Here is a 27,526-nt window from a genome sequence, read left to right as displayed (position 1 = left end):
CATCCCAGAGCTAGCTAACCCCACCCTACACAATTACTGCAGGGAAGAATGCTGTCCAAACATGATTGTCTAATTAAAAGCAATTTACCGAAATGCTTTTTATAAAAAAAGGGATCAGTAACATGGAATGGAAATATGTCTCTAATAATCTTCACTGATTAATTGAATACATTAAATGCTATTAATAATGATACATTTAAATATCTCCCCAAATCATTCAGACTTCGATCAAATGTAAATTTTACCTACTTTAAAATCACACCTTTCTTCTGAATACATTACTTGCTCTTTTAATGGCTACCATTAAAATATCTTTATTATGACCCTGTTGTTCAAACATACAGTATGCCATTTGTCATAGGCTCGCTGTTCAGATGAACCCACATGGGTATAGACCCTTCAAACAAGCACTTATTTATTATTTATTTATGACCAGTTTCTTATATAGCGCACACATATTCCGCAGCGCTTTGCAGAGAATATTTTACACATTCACATCAGTCCCTGCCCAAGTGGAGCTTACAATCTATGTTTCCCTACCACATACGACCACACAGACATTCTAGGGTTAATTTGTTGGGAGCCAATTAGCCTAACAGTATATTTTTGGCCTGAGGGAGGAAACTGGAGTCCCCGGAGGAAACCCACGCAAGCACGGGGAGAATATACAAACTCTGCACAGTTAGGGCCATAGTGGCAATCGAACCCAAGGACTTCCCTGAACAAAGACCTAGGATGCTACCTTAGCCAGGGGTTAAAGTGGGCCGGAATGGGGTGGAACTGCATTCTGTCAGTTCCAATTTGGACGCGGAACGGTTCCGCCTCCATTGGCCCACTTTGCCTGGCTCCCCCCCTCTCAAGCTTGCAGACCGCTAGTTGGCAATATAACTAGCGGCCGGTGAATGTGAGCCGCTGGAAGTGAGACGGCTAACGGTCAAGCATTTGTGTGCATTTGTGTGCAGGGTGGTAAACCAAACCGGGTGTGAGGCCCAGGAGCCGGGCTTGTCTGGGATATTACTCCCCTCCACACACCCCATGCTTCTGCTGCTGCTGCCTCCCCAGCTCACCAATACTCCTGCTCAGCCTGTTATCTCCTGTTGGGTAATTGCTTTGCAAGGAATGGGAGTGGAGGGGTGTGTGTGTGTGTTTGGGGTGGGGGTGTATGTGTGTATAAGGGCATTTAATAATGTAAAGCATGTGTTAGGGGCATTATGTGTATCACTATGTATGTATTAGGGCATTTAATAATGTGGGGTATGTGAAAGTAGTGTTATGTGTGTCATGTGTATAAGTGTATTTAATAATGTGGGGCACGTGTAAGGAGTGTTATGTGTGTCATTATGTGTATAAGGGCATTTAATAATGTGAAACATTTTATAATGTGAATATGGGTCACTACATGTGGTGTAAAGAGAATATGGGTCAATACAGATGGATCGGGATTCATCTTTGCAGGTGATGGCGATGGCGTCGCCATCGCCATCACCTGCATCCCCGCCATCTGTATGCCCCTTCCGACGGTGCTGCCCTCGGTCGCCCGGTGCCCACACCGGGCGACCGCACCCCCCCGCAGCCTCCTCGGGTCCCCCCCAGCACTATCGAGCGGGAGGCGGACAGTATTGCGTCCGCCTCGCCGCCCGGATACTGAGACGCGCATGCGTGGGGGACGCACGCGCGTCTCAGTCAGATGGAGTGCCGTGTTGCTGGCGGATCACCAGCAGCATGCTGCTGGCGGTTCGCCAGCAAAGATAAAACTGGCCCCATCTGTACGTGTGGTGTAAAATTAATATGGGTCAATACGTGTCTTGTGTAATGTGAATATATACTATGTGTTGTGTAAAGTGAATGTGTCACTATGGCCCTTATTCTAGTTGAATATTTACCTGAGAGAGAGAGAGGGAAGGAAAAAGTGTGAAAAGAACTTCTATCAGCGCCGAGGATTATGTTGGTATCTTCTTTTGTCTTTGTGTAACATTTTGTACGGAAGGTGATCCGTACGGATCAACAAAAACCTAGGCTGCAGTGAACGCAAGGGTCAAACCTGTTTTAAAGATTGATAAAAGGTCAGTTGAAGTTCATTTGGAGAGAGCTGAATGAACATCATTGTATGACGACTTCATCTCTCCCCATTATTTAAATATTTATAGAGAAAAAGGTCACTGGTACACTTTATAGACAGCCCCTGATGTGGTTCTCCATTTCTTGGAAGTAATCGGTGGAGGGTGTGGTATACCCAGGAGAACTTTGTCGGGCTGCAGTCAAGGGGGCGCATTACCCCTCCTACACCCTTATTTGTTGTTTGAATATGGGTCACTATGTAAGGTGTAACATGAATATGGGTCACTACATGAGGTGTAATGTGAATATGGGTCACTATGTGTTGTGTAGCGTGAATATGGGTCACTATGTGTGTTGTGTAATGTGAATATGGGTCACTATGTAAGGTGTAACATGAATATTGGGTCACTACATGAGGTGTAATGTGAATATGGGTCACTATGTGTTGTGTAGCGTGAATATGGGTCACTATTTGTTGTGTAGCGTGAATATGGGTCACTATGTGTGTTGTGTAATGTGAATAGGAATGTTCTACTCTATGGCATAAATTGAACTGTGAGTACTATTGTGTGGCCATGCTAATTTTTTATACCACACCCCCTTTTTTTCCCTTTCGGCACACACTATTTCTTTATGGTGTTTGGACAGTAGAGTTCCATGACCACTTTAAGCACTGCATAGTACGACAATCCTCTAACTACCATGACATTTTTTACCTTGGACAAACTATTCTAGAAATTGAGAGGGATACTATATCAAAGATCAGAGCGAAAGATAAATGGAACAGAGATAAAGTACCAACCAACCAGTTTCTGTATCTTTTTTAAACACGGCCTGAGTGGTTAGAGCTGCACCTTGCTCCAAGCTATGATAAATCTCAATCTGAGATTGTTAGTCAATGACGAGTTAATTTCTACTCAACATACTGGCAAGTCGTACAAGTAAGATGTGCAAGATTGCTCTCAAAAGCCCCATCTGTCCTAAGCAATTATCAATATCATCATTTCCCCCCCAAAACCATTGCCGTTGCTCAGTATGTAGTCTTACTTCTTGGCAATCTTCCTTTTGCTGGCAGTTGTTATCTGATTGCCATCTAGAACATGACTTTATCGATTTAATTAAAATCCCTTGAAAAGCCTTTTGAAATTTAATGAATTAGAACAGATTTATTACATACATTTTACATAAATGAATTATTACCAACATTTTAGATTAACATCCACTTATAAACCATAAAAAGCTTTAATTTACTTTACTGCAGCCTAAAAAAAAAAAAAAAAAAAAAAAAAAAAAGAACCCATTCACCTTTTGGGAACTAAGAAGTGCATTTTCTAAAGTTTATTAAAAATGAAAAAAGGTGATATTGCCCACAGCAACCAGATTCCTTCTATCATTTTTCTATTACATCACAGAAAATTATAGAATGTGGTTGGTTGCCTCTTTTCATTTTTAGAAGCTCTTGTAAATTTACCCCTAATACCATTTTTTAGTTTTGACACAAATACCAAATAAAGCAAATTAATTAAAATTTGCAGTATATTTAAAATCAAGGCAAATCTATCCTAGCTAAAAATAATGACAAAAAAAATTGACTGAAGGACAGATACCATCAATTATACATGTATGTACTATGCCCAGTGCGTATAGACGTCACTAAAGAGAAGTTAAATTGTGGTGAAATTTCAAAATCTAACAGTCAATTTTTATTTTCACTTCTCCACTTAATTCCCTTCCATGTTGTATTTGTACATTTGTGTTTTGAACAATTTATAGCAAGGTCAGTCAATTAATTACAGTAGCCTGTGTGATGAGGTTGTGGGAACACTGAGAACACGTAAGGACAAATTCAGATGGCGTAGTTGTGCAAATGTTGAATGACATCAATATTTTTAAGAATGGTTTTTAAAATTCTGCTTATCTTTATTAAAACCCTATCTGTAGAAATGTGATCCCTTTCATAAATTATGCTTGAAGATGACAAGTATAGCATATCACTCGTTACTCATTAACATATAACATTCTGACCTCATGCAAGTCGCAATGCTCAACTATGATAATTGAAAGATGGGAGTATTAATTGATTTTGACTTTCAGCTGTGAAAAAGTAATTATTATAATCTGCTATTTATAACACAGAAACATATTACTTTGTAAAAAAGTAGTGTAGGAGTCTTAAACATTTTCTAATATTATAGTCTTTTCTTACTACTGTATATCTCGAATGTGTTGATACGCTACACAAAGATCCTTCTAAAACTCTAAATATTTGTGCGGTGGTTTTTCATAAAGGAAAACTACTTATCTGGGGGATTATTTCTTTATTATCATTCAAGTCTTGTCTATGTCCAGGTCAATGAACTTCTACAGTAGGTACATCTTGGAGTTTCTAGGACAGTAGGAATTGACACGTAGGGGCATATTTATCAAAGAGTGATTTCCATTAATTTTTATAGATTTCAAATCAATGAAAATTGATCTACTGTAAATCAATGTTGGATTTCAGGGGCTGAAACACACATTTACTAATAATCATTTTAATATTATTTGTTATATGTTAGTTAATGTTTGTTTTAGCCTCTGGAACACAAAATCAATTTTGGATCAATTTTCATTAATTTGAAATTGCTAAAAATTGATGAAAGAAATTGGCCATTTGTAAATATGCTCCTTATGGTGGGTACATACTCAGTGTGCTAGTCATGCTCTTCTGCCTAGGAAGGGTACAGTGATATTGGCCTTATGCAACACATCAACCATCTACATGCCTACAGCTAGCTACCCTGTTCTCAGTTCATTCAGACTTTGAGCTTGGCTGATCCCCTTGACTACATTTGGTAGTAACTTGGTTCACTTTTAGACCTCAATGATGCACTGCTTGCCTCACTCAACCCCTCTCCTGATCCTGATTATATTCCATGTCCTGTACCATTACAGGTAATCTTATGGTGGTGAATGATCTGGTAACTGCTAAGTCTAAAGGCCATTACTCACTACTTATTCTTCTAGATCTTTCTGCTGCATTTGACACTGTCGATCACACTCTTCTCTTACAAACACTACACTCCCTCGGTCTTAATGATACAGCCATTTCCTGGTTCACATCTTACCTATATGATCGCTCTTTCAATGTTCGCTTCTCTGAGTTCCGCAAGGCTCAGTCTTAGGTCCTCTGCTTTTCTCATTCTATAATTCTTCTCTTGGCAAACTAATCAGCTATTTCGGATTTCAGTATCACTAATATGCGGATGATACTCAAATCTATCTATCAACCCCAGAGTTGTCACCAGTGGTTTTGGGTCTAGTCTCTGAATGTGTCTCTGCCATCTTATCTTGGATGTCTTCTCGCCAACTCAAACTCAATATTTCCAAAATGGAATTACTTATATTCCCGCCAACTAAGAACAGTTACCATCCTGATATCTCCATCGCTGTTGACAACTCGACAATCTACCCTACCCCACAAGCTCGTTGCTTAGGGGTCATCCTCGACTCTGAACTGTCCTTTCTTCCCCACATTCAATCTGTTTCCAAATCATGTTACATGCATCTAAAAAACATATCCAAAATACGACTGTATCTCACACAAGACACTACTAAATCTCTTGTCCATGCACTCATTATATCCCGCATTGATTATTGCAATAGTCTCCTAACTGGTCAGACTCTCACCACTGCAATCCATTTTAAATGTTGCTGCTAGGCTGATCTTCCTTGCAGGACGCTCATCTTCTGCTGATCCGCTCTGCCAGTCCCTCCATTGGTTGCCTGTATCTTACCGTATTCAATATAAAACACTTATACTCGCATATAAAGCTATTAACCGTAATGCACCAGCATATATCTCTTTACATATCACAAAATATCTCCCATCTCGACCACTCCGCTCTGCACAAGATCTCTCATCTCTCTTCTGCCCGGATCACTAGCTCCCATTCACTATTACAGGACTTTCATCGGGCTGCTCCCATCCTATGGAAAGACCTTCCACGAACAATAAGACTCTCCACTAGCCTCCAAACTTTCAAGTGTTCCCTGAAAACTCACCTCTTCAGGCAAGCCTATCATATCTAAGTACCACATGCATAACCCTCTGAGGCACTTATGTATTATATAGCTTCCCTTCTGGACTTGTAACTTGGTGGGACTGCTATGCTATTACTGGTGCCAGTCCTTGTGTTTCCCTCCTATATCCCTATAGATTGTAAGGTCCGTTGTTACCCAGTTTGTTTTATCACTGTCTACTACTGTAAAGCGCATTGGAATCTGCTGCGCTATATAAGCAACTGTAAATAAATAAATAAATAAATAAATGGTAGGGTAATCCACAACTTAGTCCAATATTCAGAGGTAAAACTTGAGGTAGCCATTAGTTCTGGATAGAAGCCAACACTAGCTCTAGAGAAGTCCAATTGCAATGCTGCTTCAATAAGTGCAATTAGTCAAGACCTCTGTAACACAGCATTCAAAAGCATTTTGCATATGCATTTAATTCATTTGGGTAAGAAAGAAGACCATGTACATATTACCAAGCCCTCTCTTTTGTATTTATTTGAACGGATAGATATCTGGTGAAACCCATTATAGTCTGTACCTGCAGTAAGTGAACCAAGGTGTTGTGAGTTTCAGCGCCAAAGAGTAGAGACAAATGACTCCAACACCCATCCACTACATGCATATGAATTGCACTTTAGAGTTAACACAAATTCTGTCATTTAGCTTGTAAATACTATAATGGCCCCTTACAGAAAAGTTACCAGGACACATTGGAGACAAATATATACTTTAAATACAGATAATTTTTTTATTAGAAAGTTGTGATATAATTCATGCCTTTAAGATCTCAATGATGTGTAGCCCACTAACTAACTGTGTTTTATGAATATGACGGTGTCCTACGCTTGACATAGGTGACAAATACACTGTAAGGAGATATGACAAGGTGTAGAGTACACATATATTTTCTGCAGTACTGGGTTCTTGGTATTCTGAATGTGATCCTGCACAATGGCTTGGCTCCTGGTGAGTGACATTAGCCTTACATGTATATTTAATACTTTTGACAATTTTATGTCAGGAAATTCCTTAGGAGATATTGCAGGGTCTTTAGAAAATAACCTGCTAGTATTCTACAAGCCTGGCTTTCACTTATTTAAACTATGCACGATTCACACACCATATGCTTGTCCAACAGTAGTTGCTTGACACACTGTCGAAGTTGGATTGCATCTACACTGCGCTAGCATATTGTGGCCACTATTAACGTTTGCATATTTACGTAGAGAGCGCACGGAGGAGAGCAGGAGAATGTGCGAATGTAGGGGCAGCCATAATAATACACATAGATTCATACTATACATTCAGAAATAATAAAATATAGTCTTTTTAGCTTAATATTGCACATCACATAGTTTTAATAGCACATAATCTTTCCCCATCATGTTCAGTATCTGTCTGATCAGCGTCTCACTCACAGAGCTCCGGTGTTTGGTTGGAAAACGCAGCATGTATTACTCATAAGTTATGGACTGTACATATGAAATACATATATATTGCCACATGGAAAGAGGAACAGATGGTATCCAGCTCAAACCAGTTGCACACCAGGGACCCCTGGAAATGAGATGAGCCTAGAACAGAGGGGATTATTTTGGTTCACTCTTTCTGACAAGTTCCTTCTTAGATGGACAAAACCATGTGCACTGCAGGGGGGCAGATGTAACTTGTGCAGAGAGAATTAGATTTGGGTGGGGTTTTACTTCAAGTGAGATCTATATTGCAGTGTAAAAATAAAGCAGTCCGTATTTTCCCTGCACAGAAACAAAATAACCCAAATAGATGGTTTTGTCCATCTAAGAAGGAATTTGTCAGAAAGAGTGAACCAAAATAACCCCCAAAGACCCAGCTGTGTATCTTTACTGTACCAATATGAAAAGCGAAACCTGACCTCTTGACCAATGAAGAACTTTATTGTACCTTATTGTTTAGACCCTATATATTGCTGATCCCAGATTAGGGACTTCACTTAGACTGTGCTCAAATATTTGAATACAGATCTCTGGTTAGGGTGGCGCTGCAAGTGAGAGATGATAACCATACTTTATGTATTGATGTGGTTGTACTGTAGCTGATTGTACTTACATTTGTTTTTCCTTGCATGATGTTATTGTAAGATTGTATTTGGAAATGTATCTCTTTTGTACTTTGTTATACCTTTGTGTCTGTTAGGGACTAAATACATACAGTTAAGGATTTTGTACCCTTACTCCGAATTTATACCAAGTCTCGTCTAAATTATTTGCAATAGCTGACGGAGCTACAGAAGCGATCCCTGGTATATTGCAATTGCGTAAAGGAACTAATTATTGATAAAGATACAGCCATAAGGGTGTTGGTGTTGCGTGAGGAACGCTGATAAAGTACAGTACGTGGCACTTCGCGTAGGTACGTAGTTGGAAATAAAGAGTAACAGTTTGAAGAAATGTTACGCTAACTGCGAAACGTACTTCTTGTCCATCGGTTTAGGACTTATTACGATTTAACAACACATGGGCGACACAGATGGTAAGTAACACAGGCTCAGTGAAACAGATCACCGATGTGTTCAGTTAAATTTTTGAAGGGACACTGATCTGTTTTAGACTTTCTTGGTATGGAGAGGGATCTGTAAAGATAGAAATTGGAGGGAGGAGTAGATAGGGACTGGAGGTGAGGTGGATAGTTTGTGGAGTAAAAATGGTCACAGCTCAAAGTATAAGTGCACTGCAGAAGCCGTCATTTTGATGGGCAAATAACTAGTGATGAAATATATGCTCAGAAAGAAAACTAGGAAGAGGAGAGCGTTTGACCTGTGGTGTGTCTGTCCTAGTGTGCTTTTCTACATGGTCATCAAGAATGTACATCAATAAGCCTTTAAAAAAAAATTGTTTACAAATAATGAACTTAAGATAATGGGCACAAACAACAAAAACAAAAATACCTCAGTACATGTGGGCAAAACTTAAATGATTAATTAAGCAATTAACATCCCAGCATAATCAAGGTCCTGTATTAAATTGGAGTGGTTGAATATAAATATGGCAAGCATTGGTGCAAGAGAAGACCTCAGTGTAACAAAACACAGGAGCTGTGCAAGTTAATGGATTGAGCCTAGTTGCCGGTAGCCAGAGGGGTGATACAGTGGCGTAAGTTCATCCCAGTTGCCCAGAGAAAAGATAAACTTTGGTGCCCCCCCAAATAGCTCAATCAGTAAGATGTCTGTCTCCAGTAAGACAGGTCATGTGTTCTAATACAGAGTGTGACACAAAACGATGTTAGGAGTCAGCCACAGAAGTGATATTGACAGCTTTGAATTAACTGATTCAAACTGTCAGGAGAGGAGAGGTTCCCCCTTGGGAGCAGGAGCCCGGAAACAGAGGATTCCATACGCCTCTGGGACGACCCAAGAACAAGGTCAAGAGCTACAAGTTTTTCAGATAAACCCAAGAGTCAGTGTCCAAGTACTGTATTCAATCAGTAAGACCAGAAGACTATATTAAGTCAGATCAGACTATTAGACAAGAGTGCTTGGGCCTCCGAAAAGTCGCTGCTCCTGGGATCAAATTCTGCAAAGCCTATTTGTATTTTTTTTCTACTAAAGTGCAAATATGATGCTCAGTTACTTTATGAAAGATGGCTGCTTGTCGAAGCTCATTTCGCAGGAATTTCAGTGATCATGGTAGCTCAACGTTTCCTGTGCATCAATGTCTAAGGTGATGTTGGCATACAATCCCAAGGTAAAGCCATCATCAGCAAACAGCAACAACAGAAGAACCCATGCACTCCAAGTCATGGCATTTTGTGCTGTAATTGAGTGAAAGCCAAGACCAATGAGCAACTAACTGCTCATCTCTACTTATAAGGTTATCTGATATAAAGCAGTGCCATCAGAACTCCACAGAGAAGAATATAATACTTGTAGATCATAAACTGCTCATCACAACCAGCCAAGCATGTTTTCCAACTTCAGAGGTGCCGAAAGCAAAGACCGAAAAGTGATGGAAGATGGTATAGTCATATGAATCATATTTGCACAAGTGGCTCCAACCTAAAGAACTCTAAAGTGGTGAGAACTGTTCTTGTTCCCATCTGGTGGTTCAGTAATTTGCCAATGTGATCTTTAAATAACAAAGGTTTTTGATTTTCTTTTTCCCCATTGAGATTGTGGATAACGAAATAGCACAACAGAGTTAGGAACCTGGTAACCGAGCTGAAACCAGCCACAGCTATATGTTGCTTCATTGCTGTCAATTACAGCTAAAAATAGAAACCATATCCACTGAACAGCTGATTTGCCAATCTCAAGAGTGACAGCATGACAATACTTTATTTATTTTTCTCTGCCAGGAGTTGGGCACCATTCATGATGAATGAAAGTCACAATACTCAGATAGAATCTTGTATAGCTACCAGAGGGTGCCGGACGGGGTCCCGAAAGTCGGGATCCCGACAGTCATTTACCCGAAGTCGGGATCCCGACTGTTAAAACACTGACAGACGGGTTCCCGGCGGCCACCGGCTATTCTCCTTCGTGGGGGTCCATGTCCCCCATAGAGGGAGGATAGAATAGGTGGCGAGCATAGCGAGTCACCGTGCCCGCAGCGCTGCGAGCCCTCAAGGGGCTTTGTTGCGCTCGCCATGCTGTCTGAGTCCGGCCAGTCGGGATCACGACATCAGGCTAATGACTGTTGGGATCCCGACTGTCGGAACCCTACACCACATCCGCTACCAGATATCCGAAGGTATGAAAGACACTTCCCATATGGAACCATCCTTACAACACACTCCACATCATAAACTAAGTGCATTAAATGAACATTTGTCTTACAGTAAATACCACTGAAATGTGAGTGATGATCAATTTGAAAGGAACGCTGGCTAGTTTTAACTATGTAAAGTGGAGAGACTAGTCAAGGCTGGTTGCCTCCTTACATGATATCTACAGGGAACAAGATTAAGGAGGTTGATGTACAGTAAAAGGAATGCTGAACAGTGTCTTATAACAATAACCTATTCTGCACCAAAACACAGAGGGCAGAATAGAGACAATAATACATAATTGTACTAAAATCAATGTACACCAATACATTACAGAAGTGAATTTGTGTAATGCATTCTTTGTCACTAGTTCAGAGGCATAAAAATATCAAAATTTCCATCCTTTGAAGTCTCAAGAGTCTGTAGGATGATACCAAGTGGGTCATTATATGGTCTTCTTCAGTACTGTAGCTCACCAATGGCACATCCCAATGCTACTGCTGTCACTTTGTAAAGCAATAAACCAGAGTGTGTAGTTATTGCAGCCAGGCTGTCTAGAACACAAACATAAATCCTTAAACCCGCTAATGTTGCTTCCATTTAAAACTATAGCACTATTCTTTAATTACCACAGATGGCTGAACAAATCTAATGATCACCTTTATTGACATTTCATCTTCAGTTTAGCAATCACAGCAACAACAACACCACATTGCCTTATAGTAATATAGGCATTATTATAACAGACACACAATAATTGGTTACATGATATTACTAATGCAATAATAAAAGAAGTTTGTGATCAAAGTCACTCAATAGCTCCCTTAAGACAATGCAAAATCTAAAAGGTATCGACATGGGTTAGATCACTTTAATTTTAGTGTAGACGAAGCAACAGATGGGTTTACTAAAACTTGGCTAAGAGTGAGATGATCTGGCTGAATTAGTGTCAATCAGACACCATTCCTGTGCACAGTATTAACCATGTAACCAATTAAAGACCAATGTCCATTAAGATTACATTAGGAAGAGTTGAGTGTTGTGATACTGTACCTAGACAAGGCTATCACAATCAGGCTATACACTGCAAGTGAAGGGCAAACAGATTAGAACCTCAATCACACACTTGGCATCTGCACAATTTGAAGTGTGCAATCCTCGTGTACTTGTGCAATGCCAGTTAGACAATGCAATCAGATTCTTACTGGTTACATGGTTGTGCAAAATCTGCATCTATATGCAATGTGCTGTATGTAACCAGCCCTGATGTCATCTGATCACTTTCCTGTTGGAACAATAGGTTACAATATTACACTTTTGCACACTCATCATTTACAATATGCTGTCTACATAACAGTATTGCACACTCATCATCTACTGTATGCATAATAGTATCTACAACACAAAGTGCAGGGTAGGTCCCTTAAGTAAAGTGTCTGTAATTCTGGTCCAGGAGAAAATCAGCTGCTGTTCTATGATGCAGCCATGACCATGCACAGAATAAGGGGAAAGATAAACCCTACCGTCTAAATCCCTGGAAGGAGGATGGCCAGGACATGCGAGATTTCTTCAGTCCAGGTCGGTGCCCAGTATCCACAGCATAGCACGAGCGGTCCATGGCTTGGCAGCGCAGGTATCTCTCTGTGTCTGAGTAACCACGGTGCCTCACCCTGTTACTGGAGTATCTGCTCCGGGAGGAGGCAGAGGGGCAGTGGGGCGCTGACTGGGACTGCAACGTGGGCACCGGCTGGCAGAGCAACTGGGGCTGCAGCCCAGGCTGGGACTGGAGCTGGAACTGGAGCAATGCTGGGAGAGCCTGGGCTGGGCACTGAGGATGGATTTGGGGTGGGGATTGGGGCTGAAGTGCAGCAGCAGCAGTAGTAGCAGGGTAGATGTGGGACTGAGGCAGAGGTGGGGATTGTGGCTGGAGAAGGGGGTAGATCTGGGGCTGAGGTGTGACCTGGGTTAGCAGAAGGGGGTGAGGTGTGGCAGGGAGCAGGGGCTGCAGCTGTAGGGGTGACTCCTGGAACTGGTGCAAGAGGAAGCTCGGGTGTTGGAGGAAGCTCGGGTGCTGGTGCAGAGCCTGGTACTGGTGCTGCTCTGCTCTCCACAGATGTTTTGGTGCCGAGAGGTTCCCTGAGCTGCTCCCTTGGCTGCTGCTGTTGAGCAGAGCAGACACTTGGCTGCCCTCTGCATCCATCCTCCAGCCTGCGAGATTTGTATGGGCAGAAGTTTTCAAGGGGGCAGAAGACCCTCGCAGCACATCCCAGCCCTGCTGCCACCGCTTCGCCAGCCAATGCACAGTCAGCCGACGGAGCAGTCAGACGGTGCTGAAAAGTTGGACAGCTCCCTGCGCTCTGCTCTGCACTGCCAGGGATTACAGCGAGCCTCCTTCCTCACAGCATCCTACTGTATCCTGGCCAGCCAGACCTCTCTCACTGCATGATGCCTGACAGGTGCTGCAATCAGCCAATAACCTCAATTACACAGAGGAGTGGATGGGCATTTCCCTGCACCAAGCTCCAGATAAAGTATTGCTGTATGCCAGTCACTCCACCCTCTGATGCCCATGATGCATGCAAACCACAGTCCAGCTCTACAGGGCATGCATGGCTGGGAGCCAAGAGTTCATCATCATTATGCCCTGCTTTCTGAGATGCCTCTTTCCCCCCTTCCTGCCATGGCTGAGCTCTCACCATCAGCTTTCCAACATTTGAAACTTAGAGAATTAGAGCAGAGAGAGAGAGAAGAGGGAAGGGGGAGGTGCGAGGTGCCCAGGCTGCTGCCTCCTCCTCTATGGACTGTCATTAGACAGACACAGGGAGAGATTAGATATCACAGGCAGTAGCGGTGATAATAGAGCCACCCCATAGTTCAGCCAGCCAGAGTGAGATTGCATTACTGTTAATACAATTGAAGGTAAAGTAAACAGAATTCACGGTGATAAATCGCGATTATCGACCTTGTGCTGGTGCAGACGAGTATCTGTCCCTGTGCACAGGCTTCAGGGGCTGCACGTGTTCCTTTGTCTCCCTGCCAGCCTTGTCTAGCAGATAGATTGCTGCTGCCTGGGTGTTCTCAGCAGTCCCGGGGTGTCTAGGCTGCAAATACCCTCAGGTTAGTCATAAATGACACTCCGGGGGACCACAATACATTGCAACAGTTGTAAGTGCACACAGATGGGCTCATTGTCACCTTCTGCTAATTATAAATGAATGTGAAGATTTCAATATGGATTTAAGGCATCTTGTATAGTTTCCCATTCTCATTGTGTATGTGCTGCACACTGTGTGGAAGAATGGCATATGCACAACTAGGTTATAACATACTGGTGAGGGGAGGGCAGCGCGGATCGATGGGGGTGCGCAGGGTGGCGGGGGACGCGAAGGGAAGCCAATAGGCTTCCATGGGGTTGTCATATAGAACTGGCGTAACCCCCCCCCCCCCCCCCGCAGCGAAACCCCGGCGGTGGGGCTTTGCTGCATATGAAAATGCGGTTTTTACGGCATTTTTAGTTTGGTGATTCTCGCCCACTGTATTATAAAATCATCTGTGGTGTCAGTCTAAAGCAATGGCTTGGCTCCATTCATTAAACTGTCATTCCGGAGCTTGTGTGTGTGTGTGTGTATCCCAATCAAACAACCCATACTTGCCTACTTTTGAAAACTAGTTTCAGGGAGATTATAGTTGGTAGTAGAATTTTGCACAGAGTACGTGTCATGCTCCACCCAAAGGGCGTGTCTAGTTCCATATATGGAGGGATTGTGAAAAGAGATTGTGAACGTGGCACCTTGAAACGTGGGTGTGTACTGCTACATCTGTGTGGAATCTTTTAAAATTACTTATATCCAAATGTAGATGAGCCCCAAAGCAGTTAGTAAGAGCTACTATACTGTAATGTAAATGTATCTATCTCTCCTTCCTTTAAAAAAAAAAAAAAAATAACAGTGTAATGTGGGTGAGGTGAAATGTGGGAGATTGCTAGACTAATGAGGGAGAGATGGAGATTGCTACTATTTCAGGGAGTCTCCTGCAGAATGCAGGAGGGTAGTCAACTATGAAACAACCGACTTACCAAAAGGGTCTTGTTATAGTTATAGGGTAAGTCAATTCAATTGTCATATAGGAACAATTTATTAACAGACCATTTTAAATTGAACCACACTGTAAAAGCATGTGATGCATGGGCCACTTTCTGGAGAATCGCCCCCTCAACCCAACACAGGGAACAATAACTGGTAACCTGACAAAAGATCAGCCAAACAATAGTTTATTGCCATAAGTGTAAGCAGTGCAGCTGCTAGGGGACCCAGCGTTCAGAGGGGCCCACCTTCCCTGTCACAGTTACATGTGTTATATACATTTTTATTTATTTAGTGGCCCTTTCATACTGCTTGCCTTGCAATGGTATATTTACAATTAGGCATGTGAGGCATTTGCCTAGGGGTGGCCCTTGTTTGGGGGCAGCACTTGTTTGGATGCTTGTGCTGGTCCTGTCAGCCCGAATTGTATCAGTAACTGCTAAATATTCCCACTGTACTGTACCATATGCTATCTTGACTGGAGAGTAAACATGTAGGACATGCACATAATACTCCTGTAAGCTGTACAACTAAGTAAATATGTATACATAATTAAAAGTCATGGTGGCTTTTTATTATTCCACTGAAATGATAATCATCCAATGAGGGCTTATAATTAATCAGTGAAAATAATAAAAAATGGGGAAGGTGGGGCACCCACCCATGTTACCTTGTGGTCTACAATATATCTAGTTAAGCCTGAGGACATGTGTCATTTGGTATAACATGAACTGGAGGGCATTATAATGCTACATAATATGAACTAGGAAACTTGAATGTATCACAATATGAAAGGCAGGCACTATAGTGTGGTATATTATAAACTGGGGGCACTGTATTGTATCATAATATAAACTGGGGACAAAGTGGGGGTACTGTGTGGTATAATATGTACTGACAACCCTACTGTGTGACATAACGTGAACTAGAACACTATAATGGCTCATAAAAAAAACTATTTTGGGGCATTATATATATTAACTGAGCAACTACTATGGCAAAGTAGGACAGTACTATGGGGCATAAAATGAACACCTGCAGCAGAGATGTGTCTCTCTAGAAGCATTGGGATAGGGGCTCCTTTGAAATATTGATAAGTGTGCACAAACTCTGGCTTAACTCCCTGGGTCCAGGGCCGGCGCCACCACTAGGCAGCTTTAGGCATTTGCCTAGGGCGCTGGCCACTGGAGGGCGGAAGATGGAGCAGGTGTCCCCTCCCCCCCTGGATGGTATGGATGGAGCAGGTGAGCGGCAAATTTGCCGCATCGTCCATCCCCCTCCCCCAGAAGGACACACGGAAGGACACAAACACCCCCCCTTGAGCCACGCCACGCCGCAACACTCCCGGCACTCCCCTGGAGAGGGTGAGCGGCGCCTTGCACCGGCCCTGCCTGGGTCCAAAATAGAGTTATATAACTATTACTGTATATATAGTCACGCACAAATGCTTGTAATCAAATATGTGATTAGCGTGTTGATAATTGGCGTGTTATTAATACAATAAACATCAATGCGAACATGTAAAATCATAGTGCATTATTGCGTATACAGTCAATGTGTGGTAGAAGAATGTATCTGATCCGTCACATAACTTCAGCAGGCTTGTGTGTGTAGAGATTAATTCTTACACGTGTTCTGCGTGCGTGCTTACAGAACCCGTGTAATCAATGTGACGGATTCATCTTGCATCGTAGCAGTATGATTACTTTCCTTGTCATGGCAGCAAATTCAATTGCTAAGGGTCCTGGCAGTGAGGTGTCCCCAGCCATGTATGACCGGCCGCGCTGATAGGCCTCTGCTTTGCACATCTGTGCGGAGATACGCTCGCTGGGTCAACACTATGAAGGTCGACATACATTAGGTCCACCACTAAAGGTCAACAAGGCTCGTGCGTCTCAGTCACTTGGCGGTGGGGAGTGGAACCCCTGCCCATCTCCGCGTATGGGAGACAGGCAGGGTTACAGGGGAGTGCGGGGGGGGGGGGGGGGGGGGGGGCTACGACCGAGATGGGGGAGCAATGGGAAGGTGGTGGAGAGCTCCGTCGGAATGGGGCGTGTGAGCGTCTCATGGGGGGCCTACGGCTGAGACGGGGGAGCAGCGGGGAGGTGGTGGAGAGCTCCGTCGGAATGGGGCGTGTGAGCGTCTCATGCGAGCTCCCCCTTCCAGCGGATGGTGGTGGCTGGCATGCTCCGGCGGGAGCAGCTCCATCTGTATTAACAGTTTGTGGATCTCAACCTTGTGCCTGACAACAGTTTGAACCATATCGATGTTCTGGTGTCGACATAGACCTTTTGAACAACATGTTTACTGTAGACCATTTGTCCAGATAAGTCTAAATTGAACAACTGAAGTGCTGCCTGCACACCATGGCCCTCTGGTGAGTAATCTCTGCCACAGTTAGTATTACCCACATACAGTATGTGTTTGTCTCCAGACAATTATTACTTTCGTAAATGCTTGCTTGTGTTGTAATGATGATGGCAATCTGGGTATGTTATCACCTTGTAATGCTGTACCCCACCCTGGCGGGATGCGGTCATCTATTAGAATGAACTTAGGTCTACACTCATTAGGTCGACCCCACTAGGTCGACTGGCAGGAAGGTCGACCTGACTTAAGGTCGACATGGGCCAAGGTCGACATGACTTAAGGTCGAATTTGCATAAAGGTCGACATGAGGAAGGTCGACTGGTCATAAGGTCGACATGGGTTTTTCACTGTTATTTGAGCCGACGTGCCGACAGGCGGTATTTCATGCCCTACCATCCACTAGGGCGTGGTGGGAGAATAAAATAGTGTGCCGAGCGCAGCGAGGCACCGTGCCCGAAGCATTGCGAGCGAAGCGAGCGATGCGAGGGTCCGATTCTCATTGCCAACTGTGTCCATGTCGACTGTGTCGACATTCGGCTAAAAAAACAGTGAAAAACCCATGTCGACCTTATGACCAGTCGACCTTCCTCATGTCGACCTTTATGCAAATTCGACCTTAAGTCATGTCGACCTTGGCCCATGTCGACCTTAAGTCAGGTCGACCTTCCTGCCAGTCGACCTAGTGGGGTCGACCTAATGACTGTAGACCTAAGTTCATTCTGACAGATCTCCCGATTCCACCCTGGCACCCAAAGAGGGAACTGCTGCTTTCCAATATAAAATATGCAGTATTGGTTGGAACGGTATTGAGCAACTACAGTATGATTCAAAATCAACCCAACTGATCAAATAAGCTCTGGGTCAACAACACGCAATATTGTATGGCGGAAGTAAAAATGATCCTAATGAGACTAATGAAGGAACTAATCTGGACATATTCTCCTAATCCTGCAGTGTAACCAGCCAATTTATATACTAGTACTATAAACTATGCTAGGTATATAAAAATACGAAGAAGAGCGAGTTAGACGCTGAGTGGTCTACATCTTGGTGCTGTCATACAGTGAAGAAATTCCCCACGTTCCACGGAACATCAATGCAAGTAGCAGTGTACAGCATGTGGATAGCAGGTAATACCTTTCAGCTATATCTTTTATTCCATGTGACTTCCTGGATGCTGAGCGACTATGATATAAAGCATAATGGCAAGCTTTGAACATTTCATCAGCTGAGAGAACTCTGTGGGAAATTGTTATCCAGCCTCTGTGGATTGCTGGCACATTTTGGCCTGAGGTGTTGTTACCATATTTTCTGATGCAAAAACCTACAGTATGTGAAATTAGGTTGATTTAGCCCATTCCAGTGACTCTTTGATATCCGATTGGTACTAAGCACATGAAAGCAGATATACTGTAGGACCCAATTAATAACTTCTCTATTGATCTATTCATTTCGGGATTCCGTACCTGTGAAATGTTCTTCCAAATATTTTTCATTTTGAATTTAGAAAAATCTAAACAAGTGAAAACCCATAAATACTGTACAAACACTGGAGACCTGCAGCATGGGATCAATAGGAGTTCTATTGAAGATGGGATGTTTCCCATAGCAACCAATCAGATTCTACTTCTTATTTATCTAATTGTTGCCCATAGCAACATCCCAGCAGCCTGTACTATTTTTTTTAAGATATCATTTATTGTACGTAAACAATTTATATTAGTAAAACAATCATTCTAGAACAGGGGTCCTTAAACTATTTCGCTCTGGGACCCCATCAGACAATAAAAATAATGACAGGACCCCAGCAAGTTACTACCGAAGGTCATCACATCACTGTAGTCAGCAGACAGCACATACATGGCAGCATTGTGGAGGCACAACATGATGGGAGGAGTCTAATATACCATAACCTATCACATCACATGTGTAGTCAGCAGGCAGCACATACATGGCAGCATTGTGGAGGCACAGAGTGATGGGAGGAGTCTAAAATAACAGACAATTCAACAGAGTTTTCAGACTCCTTGAATCACTGACTGATATTTGAAAAGTCATCAGCCTGATGGTCAGCAACATGGAGTCGGGACCCCATGATAAGAAGGTCGGGACCCACAGTTTGAGAACCGCTGTTCTAGAATATAAACCCCCATATAGGGAATGTTGCAGATTGGCTTCCCATAAGGTATGTTTGGCAATTATCAATACATTAATGTGACCACTAGTAATCCCTGATTCCCTATAATAATAAAGGCAGGAGACACCACCACAGGTGCTTAGAGAAGGATCTGAAGGAGATTCTACACCCACAATCATTACACATAGGCAGTGGTTAAAGTGTGTGTGTGTGTGGGGGGGGGGGGGGGGGGGGGGGGGGGGGACTGAGTTCCACCACTTCTTATGGTAGGGGAAACTAGTTCCACCTCAACCACAGAAATTCCAACAGAAAAGCCAGTCCCAGAATCTTTCTTTTGTGTCTTGGCAAATGTAATTTCAAGCCGTCATAAGGTACTATTGCTGTGGGCATTATATGTAAGGGGCTCTACTACTGTGGGCATTGGCGGCTACTCTGGTTGATTAGTTCGGATGCGATTCACATTCTTTTTTTTTATACTTTTAATTACAGTGATTAGCTTGTGTGTTCATGGGACACATATAGCTGATCGCACTGGCCAGAGCTCAGCACAGCTATCTCTGTCAGTGGGCAGAGAAAGCTGGGCAAGTGTTGGAGAGCCTTGTGATTATACTATCTTAAGATAGCGTTATTATCACAGGGCTCACTGCTGTTTTTTTTTTTGTTAAGTTTTGTCCATATAACATTTCCATAAAAAAAAATAGTGAATTAAAGGGAAAATTGTTCCAAATGCCTTTAAATACATTTAAGTGAAACTAAAATAATGTTACAAAAAGTGTGAAAACACCCCTTTTGTATTTTCTTAGTAAAAATATTAATAAATTGTCCCCTAAGCGACTCATTATCCAACAAAGGGTTTTGAAATAATGATAACATCAGTAAAATGTGTATTAGCAATTGTTGTGATAATGTAGCAAGAATGATTGTTTCACACTGGATGCACCCTCATTATACTGTAGCATTACTATTATCCTGGGAATATGCTGCTATGCTTGGAAAGTAATATACGGACATGAGAGATGACTAATGAGCAAGTGTTAAGATAGCACTTTCCTGTATGATCTGCTTGTTTTTAAAACACAAATCTAATGGCAATCTACATTTGTAAACTTAAACCTCATTTACTTTGCCGCAGGGCACGGAAACCTGCAGAGGATCAAACCATTTGCAAGCATAAATATAGCACCAATTACACTGCTAGAACAAGGTGGGTGATGTGCTGAAATCAATTGCTATAAACTGTAATACAGAAGAGAAAAAGGCACAATCTGAAAGTTCAGCAATGAAAAGCAGGGAAAGTGTATGTTAAAGTGGATATCAAATAACTCACATTATAGGTTTAAAATAAATGTCATAAAGATTATTATTATTGTTTTTTCAAAAATCTATCTTAATAGAGTATTAGCACAAATCCAGAATGGTGCAGTGAGTTCCATTATATCAGCAAACACTGGAGCTGTGTAACCCAACAGATTGTTCTATTAATAATCCATTGTAGATGTGGCTTATGACCAACAATATAGTATATGTTAGCGACGGGCTTGTATGTCCTCATGGTTGCAGCACGTCCTATGACTTATTCATCTAATAAATACAGTATGGCCCTTATTCTGGTTGACTCGATCGGGCGCAAATTCGCACCCTTGCGAGTCACTCTAACCCCGCCTTGCGAATGCTTACCCGGCGCCACCCTTTCGCACACCGATGCGGATGGATGTTTTGCATGAACGTCCATTCGCATGCCAGAGAGAACCTCCCACATCTTTTGATGGTCGCTGACCATGGAAAGATGTAGGAAGCGCACGCATATGTAAGAGTGGTCCAGACCACTCGTACATATGAGCGAATAGAAATGCAGGGGATTGGGCGGGCATCGGAAATCAACTTATGTCATCTGTCCGCCCCCTGCACGTGGGTCAGATATGCTAATGGCCCAGGCCGGCACCCCACGCCCCTCTCCACCCCCCGCTCGAAAGGCAGGGAGCATGCACTCGGCGAACAGATTGTACGCCTAGTTTGCACGCTCCAAGCATATACACATGCGCAAAACATCGGTCCCGGTGCGAATTCACGCCAGACCGAATCAATCTGAATAAGGGCCTATATGTGATATTATCATTTGCTTTTTTGTATTTCATGATTGTACATTTTTTTCTTCTTTTCACTTATCACAGGAGGCCACTGAGCATCAGTATGAATATAGTGAAAGAGCTGGCGATGTACTAGAAGCCTGAAACCGTCACTTACAGGGAAATAAAAAGCCACTTGAGAATGGGGTCATGCAGTGCAGAGATGTATGCGTGTGCTTGTCTAATCTTGGTTAGAGAATAATACGGATAATGCATGCTGAGTATGCGGTGCACATGGGTCACTGTGCCTATTGGGACGCACGCCACCCCCTGCACACAGCAAAGATACTTACTTATCTACTGACACTACATAAATCACTGGAGCCATTTTCCAGTGGATATGCACAGTACAGATACCAATGAGGAAATGTTACCGGTACCATTTTTCCGGAGATATGCACATGCGCAGTAGACGCACAGGGCATATGGATAGGGTATTAGCAGTGGCGTAACTATAGCTCCGCAGCCCCCACGGTGGTGGGGGGGCGCAGAGAAATTGGGGCCGCCGCCGGGGGGGCTGCGGGGCTATAGTTACCCGCGGTCTGCGTCTCGCCCGGCTCTCTGCCGGGACCTGCCTGACCGTCACGGTCCCGGCCGGCTCCTGCTGCAATGAAAACTGACAATTAGAAAATGGCTGCCCCCATACTGCAGACAGTTTTCTGTCTGCAGCATAGGGGCAGCCATTTTCTAAGAGTCCGTTTTCATTGTAACAGCAGGAGCCGGCCGGGACCGTGACGTCAAGAAGGTCCCGACAGAGAGCCGGGCGAGACGCAGACCGCGGGTAAGAAGGGGGGGGGGGGGGCAGGTTAGGTGTGTGTGGGGGGGGGCGCCGAATAAACGTGCGGCGGGGGGGGCGCTAAATAGTTAGTTACGCCCCTGGGTATTAGTGTAACAAAAGGTAACAGGGGCCTTTTAACAGAGGAGGGGGCTCTTGTGCAGACTCCAGGTGTGCCCCCTGCGGGTCCTTGCAGGGAGCCCAGCCTCTCTCCACAGTTCACCACCATGCTGACCAGTGCCGTGTGCTGAGCTGGGGAGAGAGACAGGTGCAGCAGCAACCTGTCCTCTCTCCCACTGTGTGTGCGAGAAGGAACAAGCCCATCAAATGACAGTCTTTCTTCATGGGGCGCTCCCGGGACCATGCCCCCATCAGGTGACCACGCCCCTTTATTTTTACTAGGGCCCGGCTGACCTGTCTGCGCCCCTCAGAGGTCCATGTGCACTGCACACACTGCATCCAATATGGAAATGCCTATAGAAGGTAACTAGTCACATACGGTACTTACTGTAAAAAATTTTTGACATATATTAGGTCGACATGGTCAAAAGATCGACACAATCGAAAGGTGGACATGAAAAATGTAGACATGAGTTTTTCATGATTATTTTTTTTTAACTCACCTGTTCATACTTTACCATCCCAGTGGGCACAGAGGGAGAATATTATAGTGAGCCGAGCTTAGCAAGGCTCCGTGCCCAATGCATGGCAAGTGCTGCGAGCGGTACCACTTATACGGTGTCCATGTTGACCTATTCCAACACATCAAAAAAACATGAAAAACTCATGTCGACCTTTTCCCATTTCAGCCTTTTCCATGCCAACCTTTTCCTTGTGTCGACCTTTAGACCATGTTGACCTAATACATGTTGACCTTCTGCCTGTCTACTAATAGTGGGCAACCTACAGTATTGACTGACATCATTGACGTAACGGTGAGATGGCCCCGGGTGGCAGCTACTGTATGATTAGATCTTTATCTCTCTTGCATTCCTTTTATACTCAGTAGCTCCCAAATCCCTGATCATATCTATAAGTACCCAGACTAAGGGCCTGATTCAGGTTGACTTGCTAGGCAGCGTATATTCGCTGTCTAGTGAGCACCTTAATGCCACCCCAGCAAACAGTCAAAAGGTCGACATGGGGTCTTTCACTGTTTTTTGAGCCGACATGTGCCGACAGGCGGTATTTCATGCCCTACCCTCCACTACAGCATTGCGGGAGCTGCGAGGAGATGCGGTGCACTTTAAATGGTGTCCCTGTCGACTGTTGACATTCAGGTCAAAAACAGTGAAAAACCCCATGTCAACCTTTTCACTGTCGACCTAGACATTGTCGAACTAATGACCTGTCGACCTAATGACCTTTTGACCTTTTCCCATGTCGCCCTAATGGTGTCCACCTAATGACTGTCGACCATCATGCTGTAGACCAAATAATCCCAACCCGGCTGGGGACGCTAGCAGGAGAAATCATTTGATAGTTTGCTCAACATCGAATAAACTCTGCTGCCTTCGGTGATAAAAGTCAGTCTAAATTGTCTTTTATTACAGCTGCCCAAAAAAAGGGGGCGGGCAATGGCGTCATGTGATGTCAGCTGTCCGCCCCACTCAGGCATCGGCCCGCCTGCGTTCCCAGGGGAACAACCAGTGTTTTCATGGGGACACCTATAAAATGCTGGGCGGTCCTCTGCAGCCGCCCCCTGCCCACCCACGGCCCTCCCTTTAGTGTACGAACGCCTCGGGGAGTGTGATAGTCACCAAAGGCGTTCGCACAGGGGGTCTGCACATGCACATATACTATAGCAATACTTAGACCAGGCATCTCCAAACTATGGCCCTCCAGCTGTTGTGAAACTACAAGTCCCATCATGCCTTGCCACAGTTTTGTTATAACGGAGTGCTAAAACTATGGCAAGGCATGCTGGAATGTGTAGTTTCAGAACAGCTGGAGGGCCACAGTTTGGACATGCCTGACTTAGACTTAAGCCTTATACCAGTGATGGCTTACCTTGACACTCCAGCTGTTATTGAACTACACATCCCAGCATGCAATGCACCAGTTTTTGCATGGCCAAATAGCAAAACTGTAGCAGGGCATGCTGGGATGTGTAGTTCAACAACAACTGGAGCGTCAAGCTTAGCCATCACTGCCTTATACCATACTTAGGACTTAGAACAGGTATGTAGAACAGGTCTGTAGAACATTCTAGATTCCTTTCCTGTTATTGAGATACAAAACAATCTTCATCTCTGTTTAATATTCTTTAAGCATACATTTTCCACTTCTGCTTTATGCAAAATACAATCTAATTTAAGTGGATCTGCAGATTTTATTACACATTGAAAATGACATGTGCCATTTGGCTGCTTCTCGGATGCATAAATTGCTGCCCTTTATTAATAGGAGATATTATAATTATCAAATGTAATCAGCCAGTAAACAGACCAAAAACCATGTCTCTTTCTGCAGGAAATATATGAAGCATATGGTCTGTATGATTCGGTTAGACACGATCAAAATGTGTAGGTGCCGCAACTGGATAATGGATTCGTGGCAAGTATACGGGAAGTGGACAAAAATTAATTTACTTAAACATTAATTCCGTGTGCTGCGGGGCGATGTAAACGCCAGTGGTATAATTAAAATAGCACCGAACCACATATAACTTCGTAAAGTATACCGAAATGTGGCATCATGCATTTCTTTGCAAATGTGTCCTGTCCGACTCCAAGAGAACAGCATGGATCTGTGCATCTCGATGGCGGCTAGATAGAATAAAATGCAGTGTGATAAATAGCCAGCCAATCAGCTCCTACCTGCCATGTGTCAGGCTGGGTTTGAAAAACGACATTGAGGAGACAACTGAGTGGCTGTTTTTTACTCTCCACTTTTTGAAGCTTGCCACATCTGGCCTTCAGTCTCTACCTATTGGGTCTGATGCGGGAATGCTAAAAAGCAGAGCCCTGTTATTACATAGCCGCCAGAGTTAAAACCTGTCCCTGTGCAAGCCTGCGAATGGATTTTGATAATATTGCAGCCCGGCGACAATAGGCAAATCCATCCGCAGCACACTCACAGTTGATTTCCCCACTGTGTGCAGTCTCTGAGTATCCCTGAACTTGCTCGGTGGCTGCGATAATACAGGCAGTTTGGGACCAGAGCTGAAGTCAGAGGCCCTGCCAGAAAACGCTGGTCCGCGGCTGCATTTATTCCTGATCCGCCCATTAAATGGCCTGGTGCAATCCCCAAATGCCATCCGCCTGTCTATGACCTTGTGTACAGCCAGCGCCAATAGAAGATGCTGCATTTGTTCACAGGGAGGCCTCAGGCATGTCTGCTATGATCCATGCACAGTCGTCCAATAATAGCTCAGGCTACGAATTTCAGGCTACGGGAGACACGGGATGCCGCTGGCGGAGGTCGGGCACGAAGTGCTGCAGACACATACGGACCTTCTCTGACTGCTTGCGGCTTGGTGTGGATCATCTTCATCTTGAAAAAGGGTGCAGTCGGCACCAGAAACGCGTTGATCTCAAGCAACCACTCTGCCGGGACCGGATCCACACCAAGCCACAAGCAGTCAGAGAAGGTCCGTATGTGTCTGCAGCACTTCGTGCCCGACCTCCGCCAGCGGCATCCCGTGTCTCCCGACACATGAACTTTTACATTTTTTAAAACCTTTTTACTTCCTTTTGTTTGCTGTGATGTGAATAAACCTTTCTAAATGGAAGTGCATCCTCTTTGACGCTAAAGTTTAAAGAAACCTTTTGAGGAACACGGGGCAGAAATTTAATGTAAATTTCTATCCTTTATAACTTGAAAAGTGGAAACACGTTTATCCTGAGGAGGTGAAAGATACCTTTCAGTGTACGCGGGACTGAAACTTAATGTAAGTTCCATCACCTTTCTGCATTTGAACTGAATGCAGTTTGAAAACTGAAAGATACATGGGGCGAAATGTAATAGGGTGCGTTTTTTTTTTTTTTTGCGATTTTTCCCGCAAAATATGCCGTTTTCGGGCATTTCCCGAAAATCGCATATTTTATAGGGTGCGATTTGCGGGAAAAATCGCATTTTTTAAAGGTGCGATTTTTAGTTAGACTAAAAATCGCATCCAGATGTTTTCCCATTAAAAAGGATAGAAGTCGCATATTTAATGGGTTGCGATTTTTAGTAAAGCTTACTAAAAATCGCAAAAAAAATAGACCAGGTTCTGCCTGGCGCTTTTATCAGAAACATGCACAGATCATTGAGATCTGTGCATGGTTCTGTTGTAAAAAAATAGTTAAAACAAAAAAAAAGAAAAAAAACGGCGTGCGGTCCCCCCCCTAAGCATAACCAGCCCCGGGCTCAAAAAGCCGGTGCTGGTATCATAAAATCAAAGGAACAATCAAGTTGGGGTTCCCTGGATTTTATAAAACCAGCACCAGGCTCAAGGTCCGGCGCTGGTTCCCAAAATACGGGGGACAAAATGACTAGGGGTCCCCCGTATTTTAAGAACCAGCACCGGACACAACCAGCCAGCAGGGTAATGCCACAGCCGGGGGGAGACTTTTTATACAAGTCCCCCCGGCCAAAGCATTAACCCCCTGGCTGGTCAGCATGGGCAGGGGTCCTGGGGAAGTGGGGACCCCCCCAATGAAGGGGTCCCCCCCCTCCAGGACTTACCAGCCCATGCTGATAGTCCGGGGCTGTCCCCGATGCCCCTGGGCGGTGGGCATCGGGCTGATATTTGGTGTAAAAGAATAGATAAACTATTGTTTTTTACTGTGGCACTACAAGTGCCAGCAAGCCTCCCCAGCAAGCTGGGACTTGGAGAACCACAAGTCCCAGCCTGCTGGGCATTAAAGGGCCCGCTGGCACTTGTAGTTCCACAGTTAAAAAAATAGTGCACAAAACACACTGACACACATTTTAAATAAAACTTTAATACACACATTACACACATACTAATACTTACCTATCTTCTTCCCGTAGGTAGCCCTGGTCCTGATGTCCTCCGGTCCTGTGTCGGCGTTCCTCTTCATGTCGACGTCCTTCTTGAAGTCGACGTCCCTGTCGGCGATGGCGTCCGGTGTCCGGGTCCGACGAAATCCATGGAGGAAGCTGTGGAAGGAAACCATACTCACCTGTCCCAGCGCGACGTAGTCCAGGTAAGGGTCTTGGAAAAAAAACAAACCGA

General features: G+C 43.9%; 1 protein-coding gene across 3 annotated transcripts in view; it reads right to left on the bottom strand.

The window, feature by feature from the left end:
- PDE4D (phosphodiesterase 4D) overlaps positions 1-27,526 on the bottom strand; it is a 925,196-nt gene that overhangs the window by 712,515 nt on the left and 185,155 nt on the right. The window contains exon 1 of one of the 3 annotated variants that reach the window (XM_083153297.1): positions 12,375-13,558. The exons of the other annotated variants lie outside the window; for them this stretch is intronic. Coding sequence (XP_083009423.1) covers positions 12,375-13,051 — 677 coding nt within the window. The 5' untranslated portion in view covers positions 13,052-13,558. Of the gene's footprint in view, positions 1-12,374; positions 13,559-27,526 lie in introns of those variants that run through there. 3 annotated transcript variants of the gene reach the window in all.

Source organism: Crinia signifera, chromosome 1 (genome assembly GCF_055691185.1).
Source record: "Crinia signifera chromosome 1, ASM5569118v1, whole genome shotgun sequence".
Taxonomy (NCBI): domain Eukaryota; kingdom Metazoa; phylum Chordata; class Amphibia; order Anura; family Myobatrachidae; genus Crinia; species Crinia signifera.
Note: the sequence above shows the minus strand (reverse complement) of the source record. Positions and strands in the feature narration are given on the sequence as shown.